The 27429-nt window shown below is 37.1% G+C and overlaps 1 protein-coding gene across 1 annotated transcript in view; it reads right to left on the minus strand.

Annotated features, from left to right (window-relative positions):
• Positions 1-1045: 1045 nt before the first annotated feature.
• The window catches only part of BRIP1 (BRCA1 interacting protein C-terminal helicase 1), a 58320-nt gene continuing 31936 nt past the window's right edge, over positions 1046-27429 (minus strand). Inside the window, exons 14-19 of the mRNA XM_008936950.1 lie at positions 20549-20708; positions 19649-19770; positions 6584-6696; positions 4137-4219; positions 2671-2970; positions 1046-1908 (exon numbers count right to left, since the gene is read on the minus strand). Coding sequence (XP_008935198.1) covers positions 1046-1908; positions 2671-2970; positions 4137-4219; positions 6584-6696; positions 19649-19770; positions 20549-20708 — 1641 coding nt within the window. The remainder of the gene's footprint in view (positions 1909-2670; positions 2971-4136; positions 4220-6583; positions 6697-19648; positions 19771-20548; positions 20709-27429) is intronic.

The following is a 27429-nucleotide window of genomic DNA, read 5'->3' on the forward strand; positions in this document are numbered from 1 at the left end:
CAGGGATCTGCAGATGTGGCCATCAGAATGCTACTTAGATGAACTTCTGTGGAAAACAACCGGTTCATTTCACCTTTGCTCTCAGTCAAAATATATAAGCACCCATGAACTAAGACTGTAAAAGTCCTGCACCTTTATCTTAATATATGATGGAGATCAACAAACTTTTATTGAAAAATCAGAAATAGTATGTTTTATTGCAGCAAAACCCTGGCTGGTTTGATTGCAGTAAGTGAAAGAAACATTTAAAATTCTTCAGAAAAAGCAGACCGAGGAAGATTTAAAGACCTTTATGTACAAATTTACATTGTTATATATTGTATGGAAAAGGTGTTTGTAGGGCTGTACAAATGAATACACGTTTTGATAGGAATACATATAGAATCTGACCCAAAGAAATTAGATCTTCTCACAAAAGGAAATGTTAAAGAAACGCCAAATTTTATATAAAAGAAAGACCCCCAAAGAAACATCTCTTCATCATCAAATATCCAACTGTTCAATCTCTACTATACTCTCGCTACACAGCTTCTGATAGACATTTGAATAGCAGAAATTTGAGGTAAACAAAATCCTGAAGCATACACCTATTTCAGTATCCAGGCTCAATCTATCATAGTACTTGATCTGCAAAGATGCTGTTCTACATATTTAAAAAAAAATAAAACCCTTAACAAATGCAAAAAACCATAACTTGATTATATGGGGTTTTCAATTCCTGAGACAAACCCAGTTGTTTGATTGTATTTAATGGTGGGTTAATAACTCTATGATAGACAAACCTCCTCAGCCTATAATTACAAATCAAATGCTTGGACTTCTGTTTGGAATGTCCACACATGATGTTCTTTCACCACACAATTAGGATGAAGAATCTTAATTATACCTATAGAAAACTGTGTGTCACGTAACTTTCAGTCAAATCCAGATGAAAAAAATCAAGTCTGGTAGTAGCACCTATTAAATGGGAACTAGAAAGCCATCACTGTTCTACAGTGAGGCTGTGTTGTAAAAGCTGCCACTGTGCTTCTTATGGAACCTGTCTCTATGGGCTAGGATTGTCCAAAAAAAAAGATGACACACCTTTATTGCATGATCTGGACAGACTGACTTTCCTTTTTATGGTGTCCATCTCTTGAGATGCTACCTGCTCTGCTTCTGTTTTACTAGTCTTCTCTGCTTTATTAGCTGCACTATTCTCATGCCCCTCATTTTGAATTATTCCATGTAAACTTGTGCTTCTGCCATCATCAACAAACAGTTTTTTAGTCACACTGGTTTTTGAGGTGTTAATTGCAAAAAGATCATTAGTGACTGTGGAGTTTCCACATTCACTGTGACTCTCATTTATACTGCAGGTTGGGACCAGTGGGCTGATTTGCTGTTCTTCTGAGTCTGTATCATCATAAAGCTCTGGTGTGAAGTAGATACTTTCATCCTCAGCTTCAGCCTCTGCAGATATGTTTAATGTTGAAAGTTCAGATTTCTCTGCTGCTGAAGTGAAGTCACTGCAGGGCTCAGCTTGAAGCTGCAGCTTATCAGGATGTTCATCAACAGGAACCTCAGTATTTTTAACTGAAAAATTAGTTGTTTTCAAACATGATTCTGGTACTCTTGGCTTATGTTCTGAAATTAATGACTGGCATTGATTTACACTATCCATAAGCTCACTGGCACTACTCATGTTCTTTTGCTCACTGCTGGCTCTGGACATGCAGTTCTTGGCTACAGGCAAAGGTGTTGAAGCCAGAGGTTTAGAGCTGCAATGTCCTTTCACAGTAGCACCATTAGTCCAACTATTTTTTTCTCTCTCTGCTTTAGTTGCTGGCATTTTGGGTGTGGAGTCCATATGCTTTCTTCTCTGTGTTACACGGTGAGAATGAGTCTCTACTTCAACTTTCTGGCCACCTGTGACAAAGAGCACAAAACATTAATTAATTGTATATGCCTTCCTCCTGCTGATTTACAGCATGTTTAGCACATCAAAATTACCACTGTTTTATTAGGTTTACAGTTATTTCATAATACTTATTAACATACAATACAAACAAAAGCCCAGATGTTACAACTAACTTTGCACATGAATTGTCATAATTAAATCAATAGATTAACCGGCCTACGTAAAATTAAAGTTTGAATGGCTTTTCAGTTTGTAATTTTTTATTATTGTGCTTTTTTGTTCTTTAGACCTTCCTGAAGTCATAAGATTTCCTAAAATTTAGGAATGGATAGATATTTACTTGTAAAACTGGTACCAGAAGAGACTATATGGAAGGTGTCTGAGATCTAAACAACAGATAGCTTGAACCAAGGCATTCATCTTGCAATAATGCTAATCTTTAGGTGTTTCAAATACACTTTAAACTATCTTCATTGTTTCAAATGCAAAAAGAAGTTTAAGTGAAAACATTTTATTTTTGATTATAATATAAACTTAAAGCATTATCTATTGTTTTAAGACAACCAGATGGAACAACAATTAATTTCAGTCTGTTGAGCACAGCTCATACACACTTGTGAATAATTATCATTCTGCACCCTAGAACTTCTTTAATTTTAAAACCCATTTTGCCTCTTCTAAAAAAGATACAACTTCACGTTTAAAACTGCTAATGAAGTTTTTTCCACAGGAAATTAATGTACTTGGTTTCATTGTTCCTCTGATGTTACCTGGCTGATTTGATGCTGTAGGATTAACCGAGCTGATGGTTGTACTAAAATTAATTTCTGAAACCAAATTTTGCTCTTCACTTTTACTGGACACATCTGGTGACAGATGAATAGTTGCTTCCTGTTGAGAGCCTTGTGACAGGTCTTTTGAATTTGAAGGTACGTGGAGAGGTTCACTGCTGCACTCTGATGAACAATCAATGCCCTTCTGGTTTCTTACAGCAAATGCCTGCAGGGATTCAAGTGCCCTACCAAAACTGTCATGGTGCTGGACTTGCTGGCGAATCCATTTTGATAAACCTAAGAAAAAAAGCACAACTGTTACTCCAAACCTACATCGTCTATATCAGATATTTCATATGAGCAAACAGTACCCTGATACTGTTAATAATTCTACACATGTGTAGACAGATTCATGAAGATTTCAAGGCATTGCTGATGAAACTAAGATTATGCACATCTTCCTTTCCAGAGCTGGGAACTGTGAACATTTAAATATTCTTTTATTATCAGTTAAAAAACCAAGCCAAAATAAACAAACAAACAACAGAAAACTTGATTTTTCTGTTCAGCTTTACTTTTTAAAAAGGTACTAATCTTATCAAGTCTTGAACATATAGATTGTTTGCTTTACTATATGAATTACTTCTCTTTACTTAGATCATTTAAAAGTATTTTTGGTACAGACAAGTCAGAAAAGCAGTTGGACTTGTACTGCAGCAGCTGAGCTCCACCTGCTGACTAGACTGCAACATTATCTGTTCACATCATCTTACTGCCCCTCTCTTCCAAACAGGGCAGGAACAGATACATAACACATTTCCAATCACTTGCTTTTAGTTTAAAAAAAAATAAAATTTATTTATTAAGGTTGTGTGCATGACTGCTTTATTTTACCTGCATTTATTTTGAGCCAGTATAAACCCATATACAAACAGAAAATACTTTTTGCATATTGAGCATTTGGTGGTTCTAAATGGCACCACCTTTACTTGTTGTTATCTAAAAAGCCAGACTTTTAAATTCAAAAAGTCCAAATTTAAATAATAGTAACTATTTTTAAAATATATACACATGGACACCTAAACATGTATGTGTATGTGCAGCATATATATTTAATATGTAAAGATTGAGTCCTTAAGCTTTTATAGGTCCCATTTTAAGAAACAATTCTCAAATTCTGCATACTGAATTTTCTCTATCATTATCTGTATATCCAAAGGAGGAAGTAAATTAAATTGACCTAACATGGGCATCAACATTTTCCAGTGTATTTAATGAACCAGCAATACACCAGGGGACAGTTTTAGAGATCTCAGTTTCAACCACACAATTTGAATTCAATGGGTATATTTCATTATGACTTTTCCTTCTCACTTGCATTTGCATAACCACAATTCTGTAATCTTTGTTTTTCACTATTTGTTAATACTAAGAGTTTTCCCAGAAAGATTTTTACAGCTTACCAGTTATGTACTTATTGGGGTTATTCCGGAAGCGATCATCAACTAAAATAAGAGCACCCCAGTCATTCCTATGTCGTATACACCTGCCAGTGAGCAACAAAAACAGAGTGTAGAGAGTGCATATAATGAAAAAACTGTGGGGATCAGGCAACAGGGATTGCAACGAGTCAGCTAGAACACACAAAAATATACAGGAAGTGCTTTCCTAACTCCTTGGACCAAAAATTCTCAATATACCTTCAGTTCTTGAATCTGCTATATGAAAACTGTTAACTTAAAAAACCAAACCACCACAAACCCACAAATATTCAGCAGCTAACCATAGCATATGCCACTTTTTCCCCACTCTTAATTGGGTAGATTAAATATTGAAAGGAAAACATGTAAAAGTGTAAAAGAAAAGGAAGTGGACTAATGCAACTGCAGCCGGTTTATTAATAACTGCACTTTTTTGTTTCTAACCCACACATCATTCCCAGATCTCTTCAGTAATGAAATGAATAATGCTACAGATCAAAGCTGTGAAAGATACTGTTGAGTTCATAATTCAGTTGTTAGACACCTACAGAAATAATCCAACAGGCATTTTACATGCAATGATATTTTTAATGTTATCTGGATTTCTACACTGCCTGCCAGAAAAAAAAATTACTAAAGAACAGTGATAACAAAATGTGGAAAAAGAATCTGTCAGGAATAGTTTAACATTATTATCCCCATTGTATAAGAAGAGGACAGCTTTTGAAGATGTTTACAAATGTACATAAAGCTACAAGTGTATTGGAGACCCAGCTTAAAATGGGAGTGACAAGGCTGGCTCTCCAAAGAAATGTTATTTATCTACATTTGAAGTCTCTCCATGATACGAAAAGCTATCAAAACACCTTTAAGAAAAAGATTCCTTCCAACTTCTAATTTTTATTCCTTTTAATAAATGTTCTTTTAACTGGCAGTTTAAAGAAAGTATGCCCACTGGAGACAAATTCTACACTGCTGGAAAACGTAGCACAGCAAGGAATTCACAGTACGATTGTCACCTGGCCATACACACCATCTGCTCTATCCCCAAAGGCTGCTGTTTCACTTCATGGACTTGTGTTACTCCATATAATGCAGCAGCACCAAATTAAGAGAAAAGTGCCAGCTTGAGGACTGTCATGCTTCTGCTCACCTCCAGCCCTGCAGGCATCTCTGCAGTGAGCAGCTTGCCCACTTACCATATATACTGTGACTTAGCATCAGCTTCATAGACTGTTCTGGTTTAATAAAAATAGTCATCACACACTGTCATCCTGCAGCAAATCCCAGTTTAGTACGAGCTTAGTCTAATGGTATGGTACACAACTGATACATTTAATTCAGAATGGAAGTCTGTTATCTCCATTTAAGCTTAGACTAGCAAAATTTCCTTCAAATGATAAATTATACAATAAGCGACTATCACTAAAACCAGATTTATATTAAAACTTACTTCACAGGGATAAAACTTTAATTTCTTACTATTAGCATTCCACAAATTGCTTAGATCTTTCTTAAATTGTAACTAACACTTTTACTCTCCAAAGAGGAATCTAACTAATCAGACTTGTAACAAGAATTTACAATGAGATCCTCGTAGATTATTTTATCTGAATTTTCCTTCAAAACTTTAATTTATGTTATCACATTGGTATTAGTGTTTCAATATTATCTAATTGAAATAGCAAAAGCCTTCCAGCTGATGTTTCTCTTATCTATCAGTCAATGTCTGCACCTCTGTATACCTGACAGGCATATATGGCATCTATGACACACATGGATGACAGACAGCTACATGCAGCTATATGTATGATAAATTTTGTTGGATAAGGATGAATTAATTCTGTCCTGTTAAAATTTGGAGGAATTTTTTCATTTTAGCTGAATTAATTCTGTCCTGTTAACAAAATTTGGAGGAATTTTTTCATTTTAGAAAGTAAGCTGCACCACTTCTAAACCTGGAGAGAGATCAGTGAGCACGATAATTGACTTGACCTTTTGCAAAGGTCTGAGAAGCCCCCCGCTATCTCTGCCTTTCAAAAATACTTGTGGGCTAAACATCAAACAACTGCTCCCAGCCCACCAGGAGTGTGAACAATTAGTACATTTGAAAAGACCTAAGAATGTTCATTTGGTTTATAATGAACTCAAGAACTATTTGTCTGTGCAAATGCTTTCCCTTCCAAATAAACTAAAGTGGATTCTGAATGTAAAACAAAAAACTCTGAATTACAACAACACTTAAATGCAGAACAGACTGAAATCCAGACAGCTGCCAGCACAGAACAGCTGAAAACCTCATTTCTGCCTGATTTCTGGCCTGATTTATCCCCCTTACGTTAACAGTGAGGAATTAATCCTTAAAGATATCACACACACAAAAAGTTCTACCAATATATACATTTTTAATTATGTTCAGCATATCTCACCTTCCCAGGGCTTGGTTCAGAGCCCTATAAGCTTGAATTTCATACCAATGACTTCCTGGTAAAAGGCCTCTTGTATTTTTGTGCTGGTCATTGTACTTCCTCTTTAATTCAACCTAAGAAGAAAATAATCAAACACTGCTTTTAATAATGATGTTGAAAAGGAAATATTTTAGAAAGAGAAAACAAGCAAACATGGATTAAATAAGTGAATATATAAAATGTACTTCAGTGTTTCAACTTTGTATTTTGCATAGTAACCAGTTATGGCTTTTAAAAAGTTCTAAAGTTATTCTTATCATGTGATCTATTCCAATAATATATACGTAATAACACAACAAGCACTCAAGCATCCAGCTCCCTCCAGCAAGTGAAGGACAAGCTGTTCACACAGGCAAAAACCCAGATACAAGTTAATGGACCAACAAGACAAGAGTTTTATTTGCTCATCTGGAAGTAAATGACACAATGGAGATCGTTATCCTGTCCTTTATCACAAATGCTGACTCCTAATCCATTGCTGGGACCAGACCATACTTTTCTCAAGCGAGGGGTTAAGCAAATATAACCCCTTCCACAGAAGCTAAGAAGTATTTTAGAGATAGTGGCCTCACCAGAATACCAGAAGCCACCAACACCAGTGCTAATTCCCAGCTTCCAACATATAGCAAAAAGATTTATCATTGGGCGAGGGGGGGAAGATATTTTTATTTTTTAAACAAACATAAAGCCACACCAAAAGGGGCTTTCCATTGCTCTTTTGAACAGTATTAACCTTTCTAAACTGACAACTGAAAGGACACGCTTCAGGAGAGAAAACAGCAGACTTCTAACCTCTTCTGACAGGTAACTTTCAAGTTGCATTTGGATAAGAAATTTTATTTTATGTACTTATGCCCTTTAAAATTGCCTGTCAAATTTACAAATTCAATCCTTACAGCCAGAAAATAAATTCAGTTTGATTTCACAGATTTAATATTTGTTCCAGTCACTCAGGATTTATTGACTGGCATGTGAGGTTTCCTTTATAATTTTCAAAACAGAAGCTGATTTCTTTTGAACATTGCATGAACATTGGAACCACTCCTTAAAATGGAACTTAAGCACATGTGTGCATTTCTACAAATGGAAATGCTACCTGGAGAAACAAAAGGGTATTTTTCACCATTTGAAATGAGATGTGACGTTGGAAAAGTTCTCTGAAGTCTTTAAAACATAACCAGTAGCAATATGCTCCTGTACATACTTTGCATCTGTCTTCTAGTCCTGGTAAGTTTTCTACCAATTTCCTCCACTGAGGAATTTCATTATCTGTAAGATTTTTGCCAGTGGAGCTTTACTACAGTTTCTGATTTCACCAGCAGACTGTTCAAAACAATAGAGTAACTAGCCATGTCTTACACTGACAAAAATGATGACATATTTAATGATGGGCATAAAATCACTGAAGTAACAGAAGAATGCAAACCAGACAGATCACCTGCATCGTGTTGCATTACCCTGCAAATAAAACCCATCACTTTTACATTCTTCTGATACATGTTAGCATTATGCAACTGTCCACTGCTTGTACTGCACATCAACAATGACATTTCATTTCTCAAAACAAATAAAAATCCACATTCTCTTGGTTTAGATGTGTAATGTATCTCTAAACCCTATCTTTTCCATCTTAACTCAAAAAGGGTTAGCAGAAAATAAACATTCTGTTTTCTCACTTAAATGATCACGTCTCAGCACGAGATGACAACTCACATTGCTGAGAGTTCAGTTTGCATTATAAGTCCACTAAAGGTAAAAGGCCAGGGCATGTCATTTTAATGCAATCAGAATCTATTTCATTGTATAACTCTTACATTATCAAGCATCAAATCAACGCCCAATTCAAAATGACATGTTACATATGTGAAAAAGCCAGTCCCTCCTGCTAGCAAATATCCTAAATGTGCAGGAAACCACAGGCTAGAAGGGATTAGTTAAAATGTCAAAAGACAGCCTTTTACTTTTACCTGTTCATCCTTAAAAATATACTCTTAGCTATCAGGCATGCTTTACAGACAAATAGCTTCAGCAAGAGCAGCAGCAGGCCCGTGGCAAGCTCTGCCATCTTGTAGCTGTCAGACAGATTAGTCTTTGATCTGTCTGGGAGGTCATGGTCACATGCACATTAACTGAAGTCTAACAACATTATACCTGCTAACTGCTCCTCCTTTTAATGCTTAATTAGTTCAACGGCTTTCACTGTGGAATATTAACTGAGAAATAGCAACAAAAAATAAAGGCCGTGAACAAATCTCTCTTTTCATGACTTAGAAAAGTACTTTGAGGTTGTTTCTGCTGCAAGTTGAAAGGATTTTCAAATGCATTTTTCAAACACGATTGGCAATACAAGTTTTTCTTTGATGAAAATAACAACATTAAAATCAAATATAATGAATGTTGGGTGTTTGATTCAGCCACAAAAAAGAAGTTACCTGTGGTAATATTGCTTCACGTGAAAAAAAAAAACACCAGAATTATTCAGAATTCAAGTAACATAAGTACATAAAGTGGATTTATACCATGATTACCATGAACTACATCAGTCAGTTTATGACACAAAACTCAGAAGACTAGCTCAAAAACTCAAGCTTGTTTTTGAACCTTAAAGTAACCTACAAATTGACATACAGAAGCCTTATTAGTAACGTGCCAGGCTGCACGAGGTTTAACATTAAACAAAACCATGGCTATATTTAACAGCAAGGTATATAAATAGCAATCTATTGTGAGCTAGTTGTTTCTACAGAAACATCAATGGCTGGACAATAAAATTAAAGCATCATTTTCTCCTTTAAATTGAAGTCTTTCTGTAAATATAAAGTGCTGTGAATTCATAATTACAACTGAGATAAGGAAATTTAAAACAATTTCAGTATGTTTTAGATATCTTCAACTAAATGTCTGCACAGTATCCTACATGCTAATTTATCCATGAAGAAATTTTAAGGAAACAGCATTTAACCTACAAAGAATAAAAACTCCTGTGCTACACTATTGGTTATTTTTTAAAAGTTTTACTTCAGTAAAAAAAAGGAAATAGTCCAGCAGACACTGATCCAGAGTCATTTCAGCTCAGCCAAAGACTAGGATCTTAGACCTATAAAGCAGAGCCTGGCAGGATGGGGCAGTGGGCATTTGGGGCACTTACTGTTCAGAATCAGAATACTAGAAACTTATTTGTCAGTGCCAGTATCACAATATGGAAGCTGAAGAGTATATGATTTTTTATTTTGTGCTATTTAAATCTGCAAAATAAACTGTGTTTGGTTTTACTTCATTTGGCAAAGTTTAGAGATTTTTCTAGATGCTTTACTTTATATAACCAAATACAGTGCTATGCTTTACTTTCTAAAACCAAACAAATCCTAAGCTGTTGCTAATAGTTAACAAGCCAGGCCTGTTCTTTGACAAGACATCACACACATCTTCAATAGTCTCCTGTTTTCTTTGGTAGATCAGAAATGACCTCCAGTTTGTAACCTGTGGGATTACAAACCAGGTTACTCAGAAGTCTGAAGACAAGACAGAAATTCATGAACACAATGGCCCTACAGTGAGCAGTTAAAGAGCACTGAAACCTGCAGTTCTCTTTCCATCAGTGCTTAGCAGTGTTGTGACAGCCCAGGTTAGAGAGAACTGAAAGGACACAAGCAAATAAACTGGAGATGTGTCAACACGTGTGCACACGTGTAGGTCTGTACATCTACACACATAAACTCACTGCCCCTTCACTCCTCAGCACTCTCCTCCATCTATTCTCCATGGAAGTGAAAGTCAGAAAATGGATACAAATGTTTTCTGGCATTCCACTGACTTGTTTTTCTGGTTTTATGAGAGGAAAAATAGTAATGAAAACAAGATCATTGCTCCTATCATCCAAAAACCTTTAAAAGACACATTCATGTTTAATGTCTACTAATTCCCTACCTCCTAAAAACAAACAAGCAAAAAATACCAGGTGGTCATTCCCTGCTTCCATCCCCCAAAAAAGACATAAAAATGGTTTTTAAGCAAATCTGCCATCTTAAAAAAAAAATCTCATGTGTCCAGTTAGAGTCTTTCTTCCACCTGAAATAGCAATAATTAGAACTCTCCAAGAACATGCCTGCCATCTACTTTCCTCCTGACGAATGCCAAGTAATCATAAAAGTTTGTAAGTGCAGGAAACTAAAAGACATGAAAACCCATTTCTTTTCTTTTACATCTGAAAATCCTTAAATGGAAGTAGCATTAAATAGTGCAGCATTTAACTTTTCCTCTCTCACTTCAAAAGTGGTAACGACGTCTGAGATTTAAGACTAAATAATGCACATGTAAAGACCTGGGTGAGTCACAGAATATGCTTCAAACATTCTCACTCCTCAGCAGACCCACTAAAAGCTGTATCTAAACACAATGTCTCAATTTATTGACCCACAGGAAGAAGATATTATGGCAGGATGTTACCTTTAAATGCTCCAAGCATTTCAAGTGCAGGATTAGTACACATAACACAGGATGAAATAAGCAAATGCTTATTAGCTCTAATTTATCAAACTAGATTCTGTATCTGACAGTAATTGAAGGCCATTCCTTGTTGATCACCAAACACTTAAATGCTCTCCTTGGTATTCACAGAAACATACTGCATTTCTTTAAAAAACAACAAACCTCCAAAACTGGGAACACAGCAATCCCACATATACTGTGAATAAAGTATTATCAGCTGCAGACAGGATCAATACTTTCTACTGCTCAATTATCCTCAAGGTGCTCTGTTACAAAGCTTCATCCTGCAAGAGTCCCTTCAGCAGATGGATCACTGAGTTAAGCTGAACCTGGCACCCACTGCCCTGTCAGCTCAAGTCAGTATTTGAGCCTCGAAAAACTCAAACCAATATTGAAGCCTCAGAAAATATTTGAGTCTACTCAAATCACTAATCAGTGCATCAGTCACATAAGCTTAAAATAGTTCAGGTGACCTTTTCTGCCTGAAAACTTCTAGGCACACTTAAAAATTTGCATTTCTCAGGTAATATTGACTAAATTAAGGAATTAACATCTTTGCAGATCTAGACCCCAGATCAACTAGATCTTGCACACTGTTACACCCAGACCTTTGTTTGTTGCCTGAATGAAACTATTATCAAGACTAGAAAAAGTTACTGAAATAGCAAAAAAAAAAAAAAAAAAAAGAATAATCACAAAAGTGGCAAATAAAACTCTACATGGAAAAACACTGCTAGCCTGTTTCCCCATAACTCAAAAGCTTAAATATGAGAGGTGACTTTAAAAAAGTCAAGCCAAACAACCCAACAGCAAGGAACTATCTGTTAGAATCTACTACCTGGGCAACGCCATCACCTGGGGCAGCAACCCAGTCCTGCCACTTGATGCCAAGCCCCATCTCTCTCATTTTGGATTCACAGGGTATTTTATGACCAGGCTCTTCCCCAGTACTCTCAGCCTCAATCCCAGTGCTGGAGCCATGGGGAGTCAGGCAGCGCCGCTGAACGGGCTCAGTGTTGTCACCTACACCATGTGGCATCTCAGGAACCTGCAAGTTGTGCAGCCTGACAAATCTCGTAGCACGTTCACCCCAGGCCCATCTACTCATCTCAGCCTTGTAAGCTTTGAGGGACTGTGAACAAGTGACTTGATTAAAATCTAATGCAACCAAAACTCTCCTCTGAAGAGAAAATTCAATCCATTTGCAGTGAAGCAGAAGTGAAAAAATCAAACAGCTTCCCCTGAGGTCCAACGCTGCTGCATACACTCAGGGCTGCCACGTCTGAGGTGAAGTGGTAAGTGTCAGTCATCCCTACAAATCCCCAAGGTGATAGCTTCACTTTTAAAGCTTTCAACATACTTTGACAGTAAAGTAAAAACTTAAAGGTCAACACTACTTGCTAAGGACAAGATAAACACAAGAAAATCACTTTGGAATTTTTGTTTTATGGATCAGAAAAGTAAACTATTAAATGTAAAGGAAAAGTTTTGATTTGCTGTATTATTTATCCAAAGGCTTAACTTCTGGCCATATTCAGGGATGATTTCTGTGATCTGTGCCAGCATATTGACATTAGCCTTGCACCAGCAGAAGAGAAATGCCATCCACTGGTCTTACATGTTAAGCTGAACTTAAATGTTACCTTTCTTCACTACAGAAATGCTGCATTCCATAGGATTTCACAGCTGCTCCCAGAAATTCAGCCTGTCATGAATATTCTTTTTCTTCATTAACACAGTTTCTGTTGGGTGTAAGGAGAGAGTGGATGGCTTTGACTTTTTGCAGCCATTCTTATTTCTGGAAAGGTGAGAAGTAAGTAAAAGGCTTTTGAGGTATCTCACTGCTTCTCACTGATGTAAGAAACTGCCACACCACCACATGTTTACTATATTGCCTGGGATTTTTGTAACACAGGGAGCTACACTTCCTGACATCTTCCTTTGGGGAGAAGGAAAAAAAGTGATGGAGATCTGCAACATCCAGCCAGTCATCCTGTAGTGATGTGGTCCTGCACTCTGCATTACCCCTTAGCAAGCAGCATCACAGCAGACTGCAATAATTTACAGTGTACTGCTACAACACAAGAACTTTGCTGGCTGAACAACCTGAAAACATATTTTCACAAAATTCAGAGGTGTATAGACTTGGTAATTGTTATTTAACATCCAGAGGCTTGCTGCATGACCTTGCACATTTCAATAATGGCAGGATATTTCTTATTCACAGCCTTGGTTGTTTCAAAATGCTACTTTGCAATAAAAATACAGAATAAAAGTGAATATGAAGTGGGGCATGGAAACAAGGCAAGCGGGTATTTACACAAACACATACACACCTTGCACTTCTGCCCTATTCAGTGTTTCTCTTGGAGAACATTCAGTAAATTACATACCATGTCGTCTGGCTTTCCTCTGAAAGTTCCAGAAATGTTTTGCTGCTCCCTACTTTATGTTTGTAATTTTTTTCACAGTAATGGAATGAAGAAGAAAGTAAAAGTGGGTCAGATGTAGACAGACATTAACATAACTACTTTTTAAAAATCTATTACTTTACAAATATTAAAATACTGAAAATGATAGCAACACACTGCATCTCAAGGCTTTTGCAATAAGTGTTAGATTTGACTAGGAGGTTGCAGCAAAGCTGCTCAGAAACATTCAGCCTGCTTAAAGCAATCACACCAACAACAGAATGGTCAGTCTTGTACCTCTAAAAAAATTTCTTGACTTCACAAGGAATTTTCAAGTTCTACTAAAGATAAATATGACAATGACTTTCCCATAAAATATAGTATTCTGTACCAGTTTGCTCATATTTTAAAACAATGCTTTGAATAAGAAGTGAAAACATTTAAGTGATGCAAAGCTATGATGAAATTCATACAGCACTTGGAATGCTTTTCAAATTAGGTTAAGAATCCAAAATAAAAATAATTAGCTTAGAAATTTTTCTTTTGTTAGGATATAGTATGCAAGAAATTTATTTCAGCAACCACTCACCTAGCACAAGATTCTTTCTCCTTTCAATGGAGAACAAGCATATAGGCTTAAAAACTACCACAAGGACTTGAAATTAATGTAAATATTTGGAAAAATGCCACTATTCTGAAATGAGGCAAACAGCTCAATTTTTTCAATCCTCGAGAAAAGAGAAACCTCAGCCAGATAGCTGCAAACTCTCTGTATCATTAAGTTACAGATAAACCAGAAAATTGTCATTGAAATTGTCTATTCTATCATGTTTCACAAATTAAGTTGCTGCAAATAAAGTATTTGCCATTGTAGTTCACATCCACCCTATAGCAGCTACAGGAAACACTTCTCATGCTGCAGTCCTCCAGCCATGTCACCACACAGAAATCCTGGCCTTATCAGGTTGATTTTCCTTGCACATCTGCTGATGTAAAAGAGCCTGACTGCATTTTCCCCTGCATTTTGGTATTTCTCTTAGCTGTTACATGATTAAGTACACTCTACTGTACCACGACCAAAAGCATCTGGAAAGGTGGAAGTGAAGAAATGCTCTAGGAAAGTCAGCTTAATGCTTGCACTTCAGAGTCCCCCATTGTCAACATTTCAGAGGGAGTTTCTTTATTTTCAGGTCCCCAAGGTGAGAACAGTAAATTATGGCTTGAACTAAACAAGTCACACTTGGCTCCAAAATCAGATTTTCCTGCCTCTAGTTTCAGGTCCCAGAGGTGGGCAGAGGAAATCCTGGTCACAGCCAAAGAAGTCGTTTTTGGCTCTGAAATAAATTTTCCTGCTTTACTAGAGCCAAACCCTACCATTGAGAGTACCATAGCTTTAAGCAATACTTTAACATTTCTTTTATATATTTTGCTTTAGCAACCTGATTCTTCAGCAATATGAAACCATTTTCAATAACACAGAATTAGGGTTTTGGCCTCTATTTCTTAAATCAGTATTGTTTATTATCAAGTACACCTCTGAGCCGTAATCATTTTTCTCCCTGACACTGAAAAAGTGTTTTAGGTTCTTCTCTTTGTGGAAATGAGTGAATACAAAATAATACATGCTTAAATTTTTAAACAAAATTAAGTGATACCCTTTAAGGGATCTATAGAAAATAATATGACTTATAAAAGCACACAGTTACTTAAGGAGATCAAATGCTTGCCATTTAACACCAGAAGTTGTGGCATATATTTAGCACAAACATAGGGAGAAAAGAAAATCGTATATTATACATCACACTTGACAATTACTTTCTTGCCCAACTAAAGACTGATGTCTTGATCCAAAATACTGCAATTGAAAATCTGTCACAGGAGTTAATGAATAGTATGTTACCATCAGAAAACATGTACATGGGATTACACATCTTTTCCTGTCACATTATTTATGTTCTCTAATATTACAGTTCACTGGTATTAGCATCAAGTTACAAATCATAAACTATATTTAGCAAGCAGGTTAATCACAGACAAGTAATACTAGTGGAGATGAGCCAACATCAAACTGCCAGCAGAAAATATCAGTCTCCAGAGTTATGATTCTACAAACCCTTAGGACCATGCACAGCCCTGGAGGTATTAAAAGGATTACTCACACGAGTAACAGCTATGTGCAGGAGTAAGGGGTTATGGAATTGAGTCTTTAGAGGACTTTTCTTAACCCAAAAAGCAGACATGCAAGTGTGTTTTCCTGTAGAAGTGGAGCACTTTCTAGTGATTTAAACCAATCCCAGACATATGCCATGGATATTCCAAGGGAACTGTTCATCACTTGCATTTCCTGTTTTTAAAGGGATGTCACTACTAACCATCAGTTTCTTCATCTGGTATAACTACTAAGCACCTATTGCTATGGCAAAGTGACACATGTACCTGCATTCACAATTCTATGTCTGTATAGGTCTATCTTGACTTGTGTCATTGTTTTGAATTTTCTTCTGTCTGTTCAAAACTCAAGCTCAACTCCAAAGCTGCAAGTTTTATAACTTCCAAGCCTACAAAATCTAAAGAAACACGAAGCAACTGAATCATAACAGCAAATGTCACAACTATCCTATAAACTTTACCTGTTTCATCTGGGAATTTAACATATCCTAAAATCCTATGAAAAGAGATAAACTGTACAGTGTCCTCTAATGTGTAAAAATCTGGAGTCTTCTAACCCCAAGAGAAAAAAAGAATTCCAACAGAAAAAAACTGTTAATAAGGAGAAACATTTAAAATAAAATCAGCCACCCTAAAAGAAAGTCACTCAGTTGTACTTGGAAGGGAGAATTTGTATCTTCTTAGTCTGATGACCACCACTGATATGCTTTGAAAACACTCCTGACTAGGAAAAGGTATATGAATAAGATCCTGTAACCACATTCTTCCTGAAAGTTGTATCATAGATTATTTCTACTGTTTAACACAAGGAGTATTTGATCATCAGCTTTCACTTTAAAATCCAACTCCATTCCCACCTCAGTTCCAAACTATTTATCATAACAGCATGGTTAGAAGATGAACTGGCATCATAAGAATGTTGGCACAAGCATCATTTAACCCTCTGGCAACTGGGCTTGTGACTTTGGGTTTCTCACTGCTAATGGAACAGCCAGTCAAGCTCCAGCTGGTTAGGACAACAGGTTAAGGCTTAAGTCAATTGTCTGTAATTAATGAAGAATCTCTTTTAATTCCAGGTAATACGATCTGCTACATAAGAGCATTGTTTATAGACTCCCCTCCAATCTCTGCAAGTGTCATGCATTTTTTCTTCCTTATTGTCAAATGAACACTCCTTCAGTTCTATGAAGTTTTACTCACTGAATATAACTCCAAAACACTTAGAAGAATTATAATAAAGTGTACAGGAATATTTTTCTATACTCTTTCATAAAACATTTGTTTTATTCCATTCTGGGATGCAAAACTATTAGATCAGCTCTCCCAGAAAGATACAAAAAGAGCAGTTGCAAGTAAGAGCTGGTGTCGTTCTGTTCTCCTTCCCCACTTTTTAATTTGACATGCCAAGCTTCACATCAAAAGTCATTTTTCCTTAAAAAGATAATGCAATTTCTTTCCCAAGCTGACATGCTGCTGAAAAAGGTGCTTAATCTTCCAAATTTCTTCTGTATCTATGTTTACATTTCTACAGAGCTACCAGTTAATCTTCTTCAGTGAGCACAGTGTCTATCTTTCACTCTATCCTTCACACAATCGAGTTCAGCTGGTAAAAGAATCCAGAACTTTCTGGGGTATCTGATAAGCCTAAAGCCTTGGAGCTTCACTTGAACAAAACACCATCCCATTTAAAGGGAGTTACTGCTAGCTGGATACCACTTTGGGTCCAAGATCTTGAGGAAAAGACACATTTACAACAAACCCCATTTCCTCTGGCACTATTCTAGGAGCACTGCTGTGCACCAGACAGCTCCTCAGATCTGATGCTCAGAGACTGGTGCCTGCCCTTCTCTCATCTAGAATTGATCACTGCAGTGCTTTGTGCATTACCATACCTAAATATATACACTACATCCTTTAGCTGCTTGCAAGTTGGCAGCTAGTGTTTCTATCCCTACTTAAAAATTCAGAGGTTCTCTTCAGTCCAATTAAAAAAAAAAAATAGTTCAACACAACACTGATTTTTTTTTAAATTTAGTTAGCAGGAATTTAGTTAGCAGGAAGGGAATGGACAGCCTGTGATTCTATTACATGACATATTTGGTTGAACTCAAGGTAAAATTAAATACACTATTTTAAGAAACACAATCCACTGTGAACATAATTCACCTTTGACACATTCTTCTCAATTAATTTAGTATCATTTAGAAGACAAAAATACCGACTTTCTGAAAAGCACTTGGAATAAATTGTAGGAGTTCCAGCAATACTACAGAACAAGTGTTCCCAAAAGATCACTTCAGCATATGCTTCTAACACAAAGCATTTCTAACTCTAGAAAGAGTGCTAAGCATTCTTTGAATGTAAATGTTTTTATACTAAAGTACTGTGTATTATATTTTAGTAAAACAAAAAATGTTGAGGCTGAATAAGCATTTCAAGAAGGTTATGCAAACATTGAAAGAACATTGCACTAGGCAGCCACCACTAATATAACCTTACTAGTCCTTGTAGGATGTGGGTTTTTCCCAGCAAGGCTGTAATTAGGCACACACTGCAGACAACAAAGAAGTCTTTGGTTGCTCACTTAAGCCCAGAACACATCTCTAAAACCAAAGCTCACTCTGTTTGGGCTTCCAGGTGTGAAGCTACGAGTTTCTTGTTTGATTTGGCATTGCTAATAACCAGAAACCAGCTGTTCCTGGTATTTATTTATTCTGGGATACTTCACTTTGTTTCTTAGCTTCACAAAGCAGTCCCAAAAAGCTCTAAAAGGTACACACAAGATAAAGCAGTGACAGTGGCTGTTATCACTGGAAGACACATACCAGCAGCTGGGTGACTACCCAAGTAGCACAACAGACCACTAAAAAATAAGTGGTCTTATAAACTAGTTAACAATAAATGTTCTTTTTCACTAAGTAGAAAGTCTAGAAAACCATTTTTCCATATTCATTTGCTTTTTTTTTGTTTATGAATGCCTGGATTCAGCTACGAAGTGCCCTTTCTAATGGAACATCACCCAGCCATAAGACCTGCTGAAGTCCAAAGGAAGGAAGTGTTGATGTGGGTAATTACACAGCAGTGTGAGCAACAGGATGATACCTTGGCCACTTGCTGAAAAACACAGTCTCAAATTTCTTTAATTGGAGGCACTTCAAAATACTATTTTTAGAAGGCACTTAACAGTTTTTGCCTAAAGGTAGATAAAGATTGAATTATCAAAATCATAATGTCCTTAGTATCCAGGAAGAGGTTCTGTTCAGTCACAGTATCATACCTCAAAATTGCAGCTAATAAAGCAGCATTAGCTTGGAAAACATTTAACAGTTCCACTCTGAGTGGAAAACATCATACACAGTGACACTAGAGAAGGCAACAGCTATTAGAAAGGTGACACATCACAACTGATAATCATCTAGTGTACTGCTTCATCACATTGTTATTTTACACTGTGACTGTCTTTATCTTCCCACCTATTTTCTGAAATAATCTTTTGATCAATCTGAATGCCTTATTTAAAGTAATATTTTCCTAAAATTTATCCTAGACCTTCACAGCCAAATGCCCCACAACAGCAACGAGTCAGAAAGTAACTTCATTTGTATACAGGTGACACAAGCTGTGGGGTGTGAAACAGGCAGCTGGCAATGGAAACATGCACTGTTGCTTGGCAAAGTGTGAAGCTGAGGAGTGTTTTAACAATGCAGTAGCCTTCAACTGGCAGTGTCAGACAAAAACTCAAAATGCATCCAGCATGATATACATTTATTTAGAATGACATGTATCCACAAGACATGCTGTGCTGTTCCTCACCCTACCTGTATGGAAAGTAGCTCAAAGAACTCAACGGGATTGAGGGGAGTCCAAGGGAAAACATTTAGAAAAAATACTTTGTGCATATTTGGTGTTTTAAAGATGTCATAAAGATGAAGTACAACTCTTTCAATTGATATCCTACCTGAAGGTCCTTCACATTTGGGAAGGGAATACCTATGGTTATAACTGCACGGGCATTCTCATCACAGAAGTCCAAGCCCTCGCTGACTTTTCCTCGGCACACAGCTATCAGGAGTGCTCCATCTGGAACGAGCCAGAGAGGAATACACAAATCAGTCCCACTGATAAACTCAAGGTCAGGAGAAAGTTTCACCAACATCTTTTAAAGAGCTTAATGTAATATAGCATAATACACCATGTGTCAGTCTGCAAAAGGTGAGGGGACACAAAAATATAGACTTCTTTGTTAGTGGGATGAGATTAGCTCCACTTTGATCAATAATATTGTGATTTTCAACATCAACTGGCAAAATAATTTTGCATAATGCAATATGGTGATAGTTAATCATGTAAGAACCATATGTATCTACAATAAAATTTAAAATTGTAGAATAAGTTTTGCAGACCAAAAAGAAAGCTATTCATTTTCTGACATACTATCAGTCTTTATACTAAATTTAAGTATTCTGAGGAGAAATTTTAAGTATTTTGCAGAGAAATCCTATAGTGGCTGTAATATATGATGGTAAGTGGCAGCTGTGCAATGTAGTATAAATTGGATCCTCTGAGAAGCCACTCTGTGCTCTGCTGCACACACAACTGTGCACCCTTACTCAGCTCACTGCCTTCAGAACATCACTACCAGGATGATGCAACATCCTCTGCTTCCATCCATCCTCATGCAGCAGTACAAATCCCAGTTAATCTTCCTCCTTTATAACAACAGCATATTAAGCTGAGGTCAATTTAACTGTTTATCCTTCCCTGAAGCTAATTGTTAAGCACTTTAAGAATCCTTCACCCCTTTTTGATTAAACTTGAAGAGTCTGTATGAACTATTCCGTGTGTCTGAAGAACTTACCTTTTTCTCCTTTACATTTTATTGCATCATAGTATATCTTCAGCAGTTCATCAAAGTCACTCTTTGCCCCTCCTTGAGGCTCTGCAATGACTGTTTTAACCAGCTCCAGGTTTCTCCATAATCCCGTGTGCATCCAGCGATCTTTTAATTTTTCCAGCAGCTGAAAACAAAGAAAAACCTGTAAAGAGCTGCCATGAAAGTTCAGTCACTTGAACTGTTCAAATAAAGCAATCAAAGACACACTTATTTAGTGAAATGACATTATTCAGGTTTTGTATTAATGAATACAGGTTCCCCTAACCATACACTGTTCCACAGCTATGCAACACTTTGTAAATATGACCACTAATTTTGCTAATTAGAAACAGTGCAGATTATTATTGAACTATCAAAGCAAAACTCTCTAAATCTAAATCTATGAGAGTGGTCAAGAGTAGCTTCTGGTATTCCTCAAAGCAAGAGGAGTGCCAACCAGTGAAAAATGGAAATTTCCTGGTTTTCTGCTTACCAGGTAAGAGATCCATAAGTAAGACTGGAAGCAAATTTTAATTTAAAACAAGCCTTTATATCTTAAATTGCCACAATATTGCAATATTTTAAAACTTACATAGATAAGCTGGGGGAGGAGATATTGACAGCAGATTTACCAAAAGCCTCCTCTGCTTTTTGAAGGGCCTGTCAGCTTTGTTATATCTGCCAGTCCCTGAACTGCACACATTTCACTCCAAACCAGTGCACATTCAAATCCTACAAGCCAATAAGCTTGTGCCACATTTAGTATGGATGTAATGAAAATATCTATTGCATTACAAAAAGCAAAGCCTGCAATTACCACAGAAGCTGAGGTCAGAGGAGTGGGGGTCAGTTTGCAGTTCACAGTCATTGCATGGCCTTTTCTTAGCAATTTATAGACTGAATTTTGTCAAGACAGGAAGCAAAAAAAGTCACTCCTTCCCCGACATGTTTGTCTGATGGTGCACAGCAGTGCCCTCAAGACAAAAAGCAAGGCAACCAACACATTTCAGAGTGAACCCAGTGTATGTGGTTCAGTGGACAGAAGTAAATACTTTATTTCACTCCTTTTACTGCTCAATGATCTTTAGTGTGCCACCAACTACTGTGCAGTAGTTACTGAGCTTCCTTTGTGCTGAGATTTTAAGTTCACAGATTCTGTAAAAGTGGTTATGCTCTTAATTTGTCTGCACTTCCTTCAGCTCCACTCACCAAAGGCTTACTCAGTATTTGGCCTCAGGCTGAATAAACTGCTCCATCTGGAACCTGCACTCACCCCAGCTCATTCCCGAAAAAGCCACAGCCTCCCTTAACTCCAGCCCTCCACCTGCCTTTCTGATGCACTCTAGCCAAGCTCTCAGGATCTCCAATGGTTAGATGTTACAAAACTCATCTGTCCCATGCCCAAGCATACATCTGGAGCCCTACTGTGAAGGGGAGCAAAGGGTAACTACTGGCTGTCACATGCCACTTTGCAGGAGAACACTTCCCAGTTTACAGGAGACCCTTCACATGTTTCATGTTCTCAGCACTAGGGATCTGAAATTGTTCCCTGAAATTAAGTATTTGGATTGGTTCTTTTTGAGGTACAAGTGCTTCAGAGTGCACAAATACTACATTATTCTCGAATTTTCACCAGCTTTGTTCAGGTCTCTGTTTGGGGAATTACACTTGCTTGCTGCTGACATGTCACCATTCTCAAGCAAGCACAGAGACACTAAGTGATGAGTAGGAACAAGTTTCCTACACACAGAGATGTTACTGTAGAATAAATCATCTCTTCTAAATGTGTCTGTCCTACTGTTTGTCCCTTTCTCCAGCAGCTCTGCCATTTCCTGGCAGCATCCTGCCTGTAATCTCTATTTATATAAAAGGCTGTAACACTATGAGCGAGCAATGACTGTCCATCTTGCCATCCACAGCCTGCCACTGTGCCTTCAGCTCTTGGATATGAGATGGAGATAATTCTGGTAAAGGAAAAAATCAAACAAATTATGCCTCTAAGTACATCCATTTGGGATCTGTTAGAGCTGCCAGTGACTGTAATACTATTAGCTTTCCAGATTTCATTCTTCCTTCTGTGAAACTAATGTCTGCCTGGGCAGCCACTCAGCAGTCTACACTAAATTCACTCCTAGCACTGCCTGCTGTTCACCACACTTGACAAAAGGAGGCCAGTAAGATGATATAGACAGGATATTTTGGGGTATAAGTGAATCTGACATTTACATACATAAAACCATCCATGCTTTGACTTCTAAGGGTCTTTTGTCCCAGACTTCCTCCTCCTATCCTCAGATTCTGAAGTCAACTGGTGTTTTTTACAAACACAGCCATATGAAGTGTTCCTAGCAGAAAAATTGTTTCCTAATTTAAAAGAACCAAAGTCTGTTGAAAGTCTCAGAAAGAGCAAGAGTCCTTACAGAAATGACTTACTCAATTCCACTGTATTTCTCTCCTTTGAAAGAAGTATAACTTATATGCACATTTGGAAAGATGGCAGTAGAAAACCTTCCTCCAAATTCTTAAAAAGACACCCTTTTTCTTTTGTGGGTTACCCAGCCCTCCAAGTAAGTATCTCATACCACAATAGATTCAGATTTCTTGCTTAACTGACAGCAACCACCACAATAGAAAATCTAAATTTTTAAATGGAAACGTGTGAATTATTAATGCAAATCTTTGGCAAGAATGAAACAATTCATTTAATTCACACAAAAGCTATTACCTCTTCCATTTAATGGAGTTTGCTAGATACAGAAACTTTCTTGTGCACAATGCAAAACACACACAATACCCAGGCTATAGACACATCCACTAAAACAACTGGAATTATGGACCTGACAGAATAGAAATAAATAAAATATAGAACACATACATGCCTCCTAAGAGCTAAGAATCAAGTGCAGGTTTCTCATAAAAAATTATTTCACTTTGGGTAGAAAAAGTGCAAATGGGAGCAAGCTATAATGCCAGGAATCACAGGAAGTAGCCATTAATGCCCACAGTCAGTCACTTCTTCTACCCATGGGAATAATAGTTTCTGCAGTGGAAGGCAATCTGTGTATATTTTATTAAATCCCTTAAAAATGGATTCTCAAATGGTTTATTAACAAATGGTCTTCTTCCAGGAGAGCAGAAAATCTTGTTAGAAAGAATCTGTCATCTTTCCATGCACTGGAGGATGTTTACTTTGATAGCTTTTTCCTTTTTACACCTGCAAGCTATGACCCATAGAACTCTGAGCTCAGGATTTAGGTTCACCCCTCGCCTTTCTCTGCACCCCCCTACTGGGCAGCTTTGGAAACCCTTGGAGTTTGGGAAAGAGGGAAATAGTTTTCTCAGCAGCCCCTGCCATTAAGTTACACTCCTGGGCAAACTCTCCCATCCTGTGTCCACGAAGGCAAAGCTTTGGCCCTTTCCATTTGCTGCTTTGTTTCATACAGTGCCAAAAATTGCATTAGAGGTTTCCCATGTCAGGAAGCAAGCCCAAAGATCTGGTTAATGTATTTTGCCCGAAGGGAAGCTCATTGTCATTTCCAGCATCTTCACAAAGTTGAGAAGTGAACTTGCAGCAATTAAGTTGCTGGGGATTCACTTTTTCTGCAGTATTCATTACCTCCTGACAGCATTTTCTGAAGTAGCAATTAACTGAGATGAGGGAGGGTAAAACAGAAAGCTCTGTAACATGGGGAGTTACTTATTCTAGTTTACAGTTCCATAGCTCTTGTCCTGCTACAAGCACCTGTTACTAAAATTCTTTACATAGAATATTCCTTAAATATTTTAGCATTGATTCACAACATGAAGGATTGCACCTTGCCAGCAGAGTCAAAAAGGTATCAGAGAAATAATCCCTCCATCAAAAGGTACTTGGGGAAGCAATGGAACATTTAAAAATGTGAAAGGATGTTCAAGAGCAGTACAGGACAGAAAGGTAACAACCTAACTAGCACCTGACAGCAGAGTAAAATTACTCTGCCTTTATTGGCTAGTTTAAGAATAATAATTGATACTATTTAATAACAACTATCAGTTGCAATTGTATATTCATCTGCAGCTTTAAAACTGTATTGCTGTCTTGTTAACTGTGTATTTAAATAGTGATAACTGAATAAAAGATATTTCAAGGTGCACAAAAACTACATAACTTGCAAACCTCTATAACTGCCATTATTAACTAAAAACTCCACTTCTCCAAACTTTGGTATTTTTTTCATCTTGTTTTTGTGTAATTTTTAAAAAAATTATATTAAGTTCCACTTTTCATTGTTATTCAGATATAATGGGGAGAAAGGAACCAGCTGTTAGGGTTTTCTTAATAAAAATCAGAGTACTGGCACCACTGTTAGTGCAAAAAGTCAGAGCTTCCCAAGGGGCTAACATTGATCTAAAAGCCTTTTCCCGAGCACAGCTCTTCCTGTGTTTGCTACCAGAATTTTCTTTTTGAATAAGCACTGCTTCAAATCAAAGTGTGTCTCCAGTGGGCTGGAAACGTGTTTGAAGGGTCAAATCGAAGTTCTACACACAGTCAGCATAAAACTTCAGAAATGGAAAAGACATCTATGGCCAAGTCAGAGCTTGAGCAACAGGAGTGACTTCTCTAGACTCCAGAACTCAGAGGGCTGTGTCACTTGCAGAGTTATCATCCAATCCACCACAGGTACAAGTGCCACACAGGGATGTACAGTGCTGCTACAATAATGAATCCTTGTCTTGTGTGAACTTTTCAGTATCATCAATGCACATTCTACAGACAGACATCAAAATCCTGCACTTACATAAAATGAAGTGAGGAAGAGGCAGTGTCAGGTTTAAAAGCTGCTAAAAACCTCATCATAAAAACATTTTTTTCCTTTAATTTTAAGGCTGTGTTACATGGTAGTGTTTTGGGGGTTTTAAATGAAACAGACATATGTATCCTAAGAGAATTTCCAGCTATAGTTTGTAAAAAACTGAAAAGATTGTCCCGGGGCCATTCCCTGCTGAATACCTACAACTGATTATAGAACTTATTTCCAAAGGGAATCTAGAATCTAAACCAGAACACGACAGACATCTAGATTAGGGAGTTCAAACATGGAATAAAAGGATCCCCAAAGCTCTAGCAGGTAGAGAAGAATGTATTTTTACATCAACAAAACTGAAATAGATTGTGTTATTTTCCTAGTACCCAGAATAGGGAAATTACAAATTATCCCATTAAACAGTTGCTTTTTCTAGCTTTGGAACTGTCTTACAGAGTCATTCTTTAACTTCACAATATCAAAATCATTTCAAGAAGCTGCAGATAGACATACCCACATGCAGCTGTGCCTCTCTCCACACACAGCACAAACCATAATTCCACTCAGAGGGAGAAGAGAACCTGTCAAACTGAATTGTGCTCTCCTAGGCCTTTCACCATCTTACACTGTAGAAAAGGCCATAAATTCACCATGGACACAAAATCAACCACAAAATAAGGAGAAGGAAGCCAAAGGCAATTCCAGCTGCCTAGAATCTTGCCACAACAAAGGAACAAAATAAAAATCTACTCACTGAAATAAAACAATGAAGATTTTTCCCCACATGTGGTGCTCTAATGTTAAAACCAGTGCTGCCTTGACTCTCAGAGTCATATTTAAACCTATGAAACAAGTATCCCTGAATATTTTAAAAATACATTAATAAGGTCTTACACCTTTCCAAAGTATGTGGCACAATGTCTTACTATCTTTGACTCTCAGAGTCATCTTTAAACCTATGAAACAAGTATCCCTGCATATTTTAAACATACATTAATAAGGTCTTACACCTTTCTAAAGTATGTGGCACAATGTCTTACTATCATTTCAATAACATGTTATAAAAGAAAACAAATACATCAGAAAATAGATGATGGGAGATGCAAATCTGCAACTGATGGATACAGTGACTCAGTAACCAAAAAAAGCTGAATAACATACAGAGAGTACTCCAAACATCTAACAATAAAGCTTAACAGTATTAAATCATTTTTGCTCTTTGTAAAATCTTCTGCAGTTTTTCATCTATCATCAAGAATGTGCTTGAACCAAAGTCTTTTAAACACCAACTATTTAAGACAGGCCTCACCAGCAGTGTGCTGAACATTTTAAATAGTTTTTTTCTTTAAATTTTATACTAGATGTAAATATAATTTATAATGTGATCACTAACAGAAAACATACATTTCTCTGTGCTTCCTCTCCTCTTCCACTGATCTCATAAACAGGTTTGTTTCAAGACACTGAGTGGCTCAGTCCTTCAGTGAGTGCTTTTATCTTACCTAAGCAACAGGAGGCAGCAGTGGAGTGGGGGAGACAGAGGAGTGCAGATATCAAATTTATACACTGAGTTTTATCAAGTTTTTGCTTCCATGCAGTGCTTGTGTCTTGACAGAAAAATAACAGGTGTCAAAACAATAAGAGGCTATTTTTTCCTCTGCATCTACTGGAATCCCTTGCATTCAGAGAGAATGTCAGGAAGAAATGTTGTTTTGTTGTCTTATTACAAAATGTTTGGCATCATTTGGACTGTCTAGAGAAAAAAAGTCCAAGTTACTTTTCATATCACAGGACAACTCCACCTGCATCTGCATCAGCTGCCTCCTCTCTTCCTTTCAGTAAAAATAAATAATATTTTAAAATCTATACACTCTGACTGATCCTTCTGCAAATTTAAGCTATTGGGATGAAGGACATCAGATTTTCCACTAAAGTAATCCTCTGATGATCTCAAGGCACAGATGTTTTGATAATGTATCTAATTCCATAGGTATTGCATTACCTTTAATAAGCTTCCAGGATGATGCCATTTGCTGAGTCAGCTGGTTAGCTACGGCTGGAACTTTTGTTCCCACTGGTCTC

The sequence above is a fragment of the Merops nubicus genome, unplaced genomic scaffold, assembly GCF_000691845.1.
Source record: "Merops nubicus isolate BGI_N331 unplaced genomic scaffold, ASM69184v1 scaffold10200, whole genome shotgun sequence".
NCBI classification, from domain to species: Eukaryota; Metazoa; Chordata; class Aves; order Coraciiformes; family Meropidae; genus Merops; species Merops nubicus.